Below are 8392 nucleotides of genomic sequence, written 5' to 3' on the forward strand. Positions count from 1 at the left end.
AACTGACTCCTAAAACGTAATACAGTAAGTCAAATACTTATAGAATAAAGTAAAAATATATAGAATAAAATACAATAAAATGAAATGAAATGGAATAGAGGGGATATGCTTATGTATATGGAATAGGCAATTATGTATATACAGATATGTGCATTACACAGTTCATAGTCAGCTAGCTCATAACCTGCCCTGTTTCTACCCAATACTTACATCTCTGTTCCAAATATATAGTACTTACCTGCACTACTTAATATTTACTACTTATACTCATAAGAAAGATATTTGTCCAAAAATCTCTCTGTAAGCCTCAAATTTGGTTAAAATTTGTTTTGAAAAGTGAAAAGTGTGATGCTTCCAGACCTCTGTCCTTCTTACTATAAAGCCCTTTCAACTCCCTCCTCCATGTGAGTGGGTGGAGCTGCACAATGAACCTACGTCCCTCTCCCCGCCAAAGGCCCAGAGGAAGCAGCTGTGGGTGGCGCTGATCGAGAAGGCTCTGGCCAAGCTCCATGGCTCCTACTACGCCCTGCAGGCGGGGCGCGCAATTGAGGGCCTGGCCACGCTGACGGGGGCGCCCTGCGACTCGCTCATGCTGCAGGTCAGCTCCACCAACCCCCGCGAGGAGCCCATCGACACCGACCTGATCTGGGCCAAGATGCTCAGCTCCAAGGAGGCGGGGTGAGCGCAGTGTACCGGCCAGTACACTCACTGAGGGTGGTGTAGGTACTGTGGTCTGACTGTGTGTGTGTGTGTGTGTGTGAGAGGTACAGCTTCCTGATGGGGGCGTCCTGCGGTGGAGGCAACATGAAGGTGGACGACGCCGTGTACGAGTCGCTGGGACTCCGCCCACGACACGCCTACTCCATCCTGGATGTGCGGGACGTGCAGGGATACAGGTGAGGTCCACTGCTTTTGTCCCCGCCCACTACCTTTTAGTTTAGCCCCCCCCATTTATTGTACGCCCACCCATGAGTTATTTCCCCACCCCCTGTTTTAGCCTCCACTGCCTTTTGCCCCCACCATGTCTTTTCGCTCCGCCCACAATTTATTTTGTTCCATTGATGGATTTTGGCCCCGCCCACTCCCGTGGAAGGAATGGAGGACTGGATAAAGCAAAGAGTCAACATCTTGCCCTCCAGCGCTCACAGCCCACGCAGCGCAGACGACTCCGCCTCTTTGTTCAGTCAGATGGAGGTTTTGAGTGGAGTCGGAATTTATGCTGAGGAATAAAAGACGCTTCATTGCCGGACAAGCCGAAATGATAATAAACAAAGATGGAGGACGTTGTTTGGCTGTAGGTTCACATTGAGTTGAGGGGCTGTCAGTCAGCAGATGAAGTTGGAGGCCAAAGGACGGAGAGCGCCGTCTTTGGTCATCGACAGAATAACAGTCGATGGAGATAATGATTGATTGAAATAGCAGAGCACCCTCCCCCGCAGGCTGCTGAGGCTCAGGAACCCCTGGGGCCGCTTCTCATGGAACGGCAGCTGGTCGGACGACTGGACCGACTGGCCCCTGAACCTGCGGCACGAGCTGATGGCGCACGGCAGCAGCGAGGGCGTGTTCTGGATGGAGTACAACGACTTCATAAAGTAGGTTCTCCGTCAAGGTGTCGATCAATCTGTCAGTTCATCCGTTGGCTCCATACTGTATGTATACATGTATATATGTATCCATGTATCTATATTTCAATTCAAAGGCTTTGATGAACATGGGAACCGTTCGTTTACATGACAAATAGAATTTCAAACGGAAAATAAAATGAAGAATTGAAATGACATGAAGATCAAGACAACAGAAGTGAAGTGAATGTGGCCTAAAATACAGACAATTAAAAAAAGTATAAAAAACTGTATATTAAGAGAAGTAAAAATAGAACATTTAAAATGCATACGCATGGAGATATAGTGTACAGTTCATATCTAATTACAAATAAGGATGTCAACAGAAGGACAGAGGGTGGGCCTGCAGCCTCCGTGGGTCCAGCAGGGCGGCGACACAGGTTTGACAGCAGTTTGGGACCAGACAGAAGCAAACCTCCATGACCACCACGCTGACGCTGCTTTCTGCTGACGCTGCTTTCTGCTGACGCTGCTTTCTGCTGACGCTGCTTTCTGTTGACGCTTTCCGTCCGTCCATCCCCGTCTCTCTCTCTTTCTGTCTTTCATCCCTCCATCTCCAGGGGTGGTTCTGGGCATTGAGCTGCCACTTTGATATGTTACCCTCATATCCGTGATTAGATTTGTTCTGTGGTTCTGTGTTGTGATGGAGGTGGAAGAGAAGGTGGATATGAAACCTCCCAGATCCAAATGTTTAACGATCTCTGAGTCGTCGGAGTCATTCTTCTAGGATAGCTGTGATGAATAAAATAAAAACACATAACCAAACAGAACAAGAGGGGCGTAGGGTTCCCCACCACCTGCCACTCTGCCCCTTCATGTCCATGGGGCTTTCTTCCAGGTGTTTTTATCTTTGTTTGTTTTTGCGGGCATCCAGGTGTCGGGTTTTCTAGGCAAGATACTGCATATTCATGAGGAATGAGTACGGAGCGAGCACACGATGGGGCCGCTGATCTGCACCGTGCGTGTTCTTCCAAATACAATAAATAACAACAGTGTGTTGAGTTTCCTTATTGAGAAGAAAAAAACACTGTGCGTAACGGGGGCACTTCACACCCCCCATGTGCCTTTTCTTATTACTTTGACCTGCGCCCCGAACCTCTCTCAGACCTGTTCTGGGGTGATGGTCTGGGGTGATGTTCTGGTCTCATGGTCTGGGGTGATGTTCTGGTTTCATGGTCTGGGGTGATGTTCTGGTTTCATGGTCTGGGGTGATGTTCTGGTCTCATGGTTGCTGTGCAGGTACTTTGACTCTGTGGACATCTGTAAGATCCACTCGGACTGGCAGGAGGTGCGTCTGCAAGGCTGCTTCCCTAGCCTGGCCAGCGGGCCTATCACCGTCACCTCCCTTACCGTGCTGGAGAGGACGGCGCTGGAGTTCGCCCTGTTCCAAGAGGGCAGCAGGTACGCCCCTCAAACCCTAACCCCCCAAAATATACTCTGAAACAGTCTGAAACTGTCAAATTCTCTGAAAACCCCCAAAAACAGTCTGAGAGCTCCTAACCTGCACCAAGCACTCTGAAGCCCCCAAACACCCCCACTGACTCAGACCCCCCAAAGATTCTCCTAAAGCCATCAATGACCCCCATAAAATACAACTTTTCTTCTCCCTGCTCCTTTTGGGTCAAGGAACGTGTCAAGTGAGTTGTGTTTTGATTGTGAAACTCTTTGATATATTTATATTATTTGCAGTTATTGCATTACCATGAGCGGAACAAATGAAGAATGAAATTAAATAATCCCCAAAACACTCAGAAACCCCCAACACCAAACCCTCAAAGAAGGTTCCTCAGAGAAGGTTCCTCGGAGAAGGTTCCTCACTAGGTTCCTTGGAGAAGGTTCTTCAGAAGGTTCCTCAGAGAAGGTTCCTCACAAGGTTCCTAAGGAGATCCTCCTTCCAGATCTCCTCTGGGGGTCCGAAACCCAGAACTTTCTCAAACTATGGCTCCCTTGACCCCACAGTATGACGTCACGTAGGCTGGCTCTGATCTTGGTGATGTTATGTCCCAAGTCCTCAAAAAGTCTGAGTTCCATCACCCCAATGTAAAAGCCGATGCGTCCTCCATCTTGACTGACACCCTCTAACGCCCCCTGGTGTTTCAGGCGTTCGGACGCGGCGGACAGCCACCTGCTGGACCTGTGCATCATGGTGTTCCGGGCCTCGTTCGGAGGGGCCGCCCGGCTGACCCTGGGCCGCCTGTTGGCCCACAGCAAGCGCGCCGTCAAGAAGTTTGTTGGCTGCGACGTGATGCTGGAGCCCGGGGAGTATGCCGTGGTATGCTGCGCCTTCAACCACTGGCAGATGAACGCCACGGCAGGGGGGCCGCCCACGCCCGGTAAGACCAGGGCGACCAGAACATTTGAATCACCATGAATGTAGAACATATAGAAGATGAAGTGATTGATCTCCCTTCATCACAACGACAGCGCAGGGTGAGCAGGCGTGCAGCTCCCTGAAGGTTCTAACCCTCTCACCTGCTGGTCACCCACTACTACTATCAATGTGTAGTAGTGTTAATGGTAGATCTTGCAGTGACCTTGATGCTTCCTCCATCCTAGTGTGATCAAGAGCTTACCTAAATACAATGAGACAGAATATTGATTGACGGAGTAACTAGTTGTATAACGAGTATTTCTAGTTTATTAACTACTGTGTCTTGTTGTATAACTAGTATGACTAGTTTGATAACCAGTATGTATATTTGAATAACTAGTATGTATATTTTGATAACTAGTATGATTAGTTGTTTAACTAGTATGACTAGTTGTATAACCAGTACGTCTAGTTGCATAACTAGTATGTCTAGGTGTAAAACCAGTACGTATAGTTGCATAACTAGTATGTCTAGGTGTATAACCAGTATGTCTATTTGCATAACTAGTATGTCTAGGTATATAACCATTACGTCTAGTTGCATAATTAGTACGTCTAGTTGTATAACCAGTACGTCTAAGTGTATAACCAATAGGAATATTTGAATAACCAGTATGTCTAGTTGCATAACTAATATGTCTATTTCAATTACTAGTATGACTAGTTGTTTAAATAGTATGTCTAGTTGCATAACTAATATGTCTAGGTGTATAACCAGTACATCTAGTTGCATAACTAGTATATCTTGTTGCATAACCAATAGGAATATTTGAATAACCAGTATGTCTAGTTGCACAACTAGTATGAATATTTGAATAACTAGTATGTCTACTTGTATAACCAGTACGTCTAGTTGCATAACTAGTATGACTAGTTTACTAGTTCCACTGGGAAACATTGCCACAGCAACGTAGTGCAGCTGGTGTTTCCTGTCATGAATGTTCATCTTGAACATCTGCGTTGACGCTGGACGTTGGCTCCTCTTCATCTCCTCCAGTCTTCCATTGTACTGGCTGGTGTTAGCATTAGCCACAGCCTGTGTACAGTACATGTACAATCCAGTACACATGTACATGACAGTTCACATGTACATGTGTACAGTGTACTGTCTGTGCATCTCTTATGGCTCTGCTGAGTTATGTCATTTAGACGAAAGCAGCGTTCCATCGTTCTGTGTTCCAGGAGCAAACACTTTGTTTTTGGTCTGATGTCAGACGTGAGCATCAAATGATCCTCATCATCCTCATCCTCATCCTCATCATCACCACAGTGTATGAATGTTCCTATGATCATGGTGATAAACCCTCCCCAGTCTCCAGCCCCACCAGCAGTGGGGTCCGCCAGCACAGCCAGGACTTCCCAGGCTACATCCTGGCCATCTACAGCTCCAGGCAGGTGATGGTGGAGCAGGTGGAGGCCACGCCCACCACGCTGGCCGACGCCATCATCCTGCTGACGGAGAACAAGGGCGAGCGGCACGAGGTGAGCGAACACACACACTACACAAACCACACACACACACACACACACACACACACACACATACACACACAAATACACACACACATGCATATACACACATATGCAAACACACACACACACATACACACACACACAAATACACACACACACACCAAACACACGCGCAGATACACACACAAATTCACGCACACATACACACACAAATACACACACATGCATATACACACATATGCAAACACACATACACACACACACAAAAACACAAACACACACACCTGACACACACGCAGATACACACACAAATTCACACACACACCCACATACACACACATACACGCATACACAGGCACACACACACAAATACACACACACACATAAATACACGCACATACACACAAAAATACACACACAAATACCCAAACGCACATACACACACACACACAAGCACATACACACGCACGTACACACACACACATTGATGTGTTGTTGTTATTTGCCGTGTTGTGATGGAGTGATGTGCTCGTAGGACGCATGTAACGTAAGAGCTGAGCTCAACAAACAAAAACAAACACTGAAGCACAATAAAAGCTTCTGTCGTTGAAGTGTGAGGGCTCCCCCTGCTGGCCAACAGGGGCCACGCCCAGCCGCGGGCCCCCGGTGCTAACGTCTGCTTGTGTGCGCACCTGCACCTGCCTCCGTGCGCTCAGGGCCGCGAGGGGATGACCTGCTACTACCTGACGCATGGGTGGGCGGGGCTTATCGTGGTGGTGGAGAACCGTCACCCCAAGTACTTCCTGCACGTGTCATGTGACTGCACCGACAGCTTCAACGTGGTGTCCACGCGGTGCAGCCTCAAGACCATCGACAGCGTCCCCCCCCTGCACAGGTACACACACACACACACACACGCTGTGCATGGAATCATCCCATTGTCATCATAAAACACAAAACAGACGTGTCATCAACACCTTGTTGATAATGTCATGCTCGATACAAACCGTTGTTTTGTTGTAAATTAGTCAAAATGACTTGTTGTTGTTGTTGTTGTTGTTGCCTTTTCACTTCTTTTTTATCTGTTTTATGTTCCTTCTGTGACCGTCGCCCCCTGCAGGCAGGTGCTGGTGGTGCTGTCCCAGCTGGAGGGCAACGCCGGCTTCTCCATCACCCACCGGCTGGCCCACCGCAAGGCTGCCCAGGCCTCGCTGGGGGACTGGACCCCCACCAAGGCCACGCACAGCCCCCAGCTCACCCCCGACATCGACGGCCTGCACCGGCCCCGCCCCCTATGACCCCCGACCCCCGCGGTCCCGGCCCTGCCGGGACTTCCTGTTTTATAACCAAAAGCCTCTCAGGCGTCTCCACCGGACCACGGCTCTGGACCTTTTGTCGGGAGAAAAATGCGGAACTGAGCTCGAGTCCAGGTTCCCCCGTGCCCTCCAACCCGGGGGGTCAGGGGGTCAGAGGTCAGCGTGGACTGTTTTAAACTACTGAGCCTCATCAACCAATCCGCCGCCTCCACCGGATACTTGAACCCGCCCCCGTCAGCGCTTCTCTCCCGCACCCACCCACCCCCACCCCACGGTGCCACGAGCCAAAACCCAGTGACACGCGCACACTCACATGCACGTTTTTTATTTTGTTTGACTTATATTTTACTGCATCATCGTTTAGTGTCTCATCCGCCATTGGATGTTCCCTTCAGGTCATAAAACCACAAGCCATCACCTGTACGGTACTGTCTGTCTGTCCACCTGTATATCAGCCACAACCTGATCTGTGATCTGCAAGTTTTTTAATCTGCTGAGTGACGGGGCAGTTGTCTTAAACTGTCTGTCTGTCTTAAACTGTCTGTCTGTCTGTCTGTTTGTCTGTCTGTCGGTCGCAATTCATCTTAATTGCGGGAACTTTCTGCTCCGTCAGACGTTTCCTCCAGGTTGTTGTTGTTGTTGTTGTTGTTTAAGCTCCGCCTCCAAGCCAGTTTCACTTCCTGCTTTACACCCAAACTAAGAAAAAGGGGCGTGGCTGGTTGGTCATTGAGCGTCATTGTATTTGGGACGCCCAAGTGACAACGTCAAGCTGGAAAACCCAAAAATTAGCCAGAAAGTACAACTCGTCTCCGTGGGTTAGCATTTAGCGCCGAGCGGAAGCAACTGATGTCAGTGGGTGGAGGAGGAGGTGGAGGAGCTTCTGGGTGGAGGACGTGGAGCCTCCTTCCTGCTTGGCGTCGGTCGGGCCCCAGAGCGCTGAGGATGCTGGGAAACGGGGGCGGCCCAGGAGGCTCCGGCCGAGCGAAGGAGGGTCAGACAGACAGACGGGGAGAAGGTTTCGCCCCAAATGTTGTCTTTGCAGCCGTCGCCGTCTGCCTCCTCCTCAGGGAGACAGACGGGTGGTGGGTCGGAGCGGAACGCGGCCCCCCAGCGCCTCATCGTCTCTGGCGCTGATCGTGATGTCATCGTACCTCGGAAGAAGCACGATGACATCACCCGTCGGGGTTCAAGTGTTTTTTTTGCGGACCGGAGCAGGCGGTTGCCCGTCACCTTCTGACCGACTGCTTTGGCGGCGGTTCTTACCCAGCATGCACTGGGAGGGCGGAGACGGCCTCCATCCTCAAACCCTCCTTTTTCTCCACGTCGCTTTGGAAACGTCTCGCAACGTTAGAAAGCCAAATTTACCGTTTTACCATTTTTTTGCGGCTTTTGTGCAGCAGTGCGGTGTCTGACACGGACACGTCTTCACGTGGTGCCCGTGTCAGAGGAGGAGACGGAAATAAAAGGAACGTCAAGATTTATTTAATGTTTTTCTTTGGCCCAGAGAGACGTGAAGTTGCACTGAAAAACCCGAAATCCATCTCCACTGCTGTTCACACATGGATGTGCTCATAATTACTACTTTCTATTTTGTTTTTGAAATCACTTCT

General features: G+C 49.5%; 1 protein-coding gene across 1 annotated transcript in view; it reads left to right on the forward strand.

Moving 5' to 3' along the window:
- capn15 (calpain 15) overlaps positions 1-6834 on the forward strand; it is a gene marked incomplete at its 5' end in the record, with an annotated part of 45473 nt that extends 38639 nt beyond the window's left edge. The window contains 8 exons of the mRNA XM_080021118.1: positions 455-678; positions 771-896; positions 1440-1592; positions 2862-3023; positions 3723-3955; positions 5306-5475; positions 6183-6361; positions 6587-6834. Coding sequence (XP_079877244.1) covers positions 455-678; positions 771-896; positions 1440-1592; positions 2862-3023; positions 3723-3955; positions 5306-5475; positions 6183-6361; positions 6587-6764 — 1425 coding nt within the window. The 3' untranslated portion in view covers positions 6765-6834. The remainder of the gene's footprint in view (positions 1-454; positions 679-770; positions 897-1439; positions 1593-2861; positions 3024-3722; positions 3956-5305; positions 5476-6182; positions 6362-6586) is intronic.
- Between the last annotated feature and the right edge of the window lie 1558 nt (positions 6835-8392).

This window comes from Zeus faber (genome assembly GCF_960531495.2).
Source record: "Zeus faber genome assembly, chromosome: 20".
Taxonomy (NCBI): domain Eukaryota; kingdom Metazoa; phylum Chordata; class Actinopteri; order Zeiformes; family Zeidae; genus Zeus; species Zeus faber.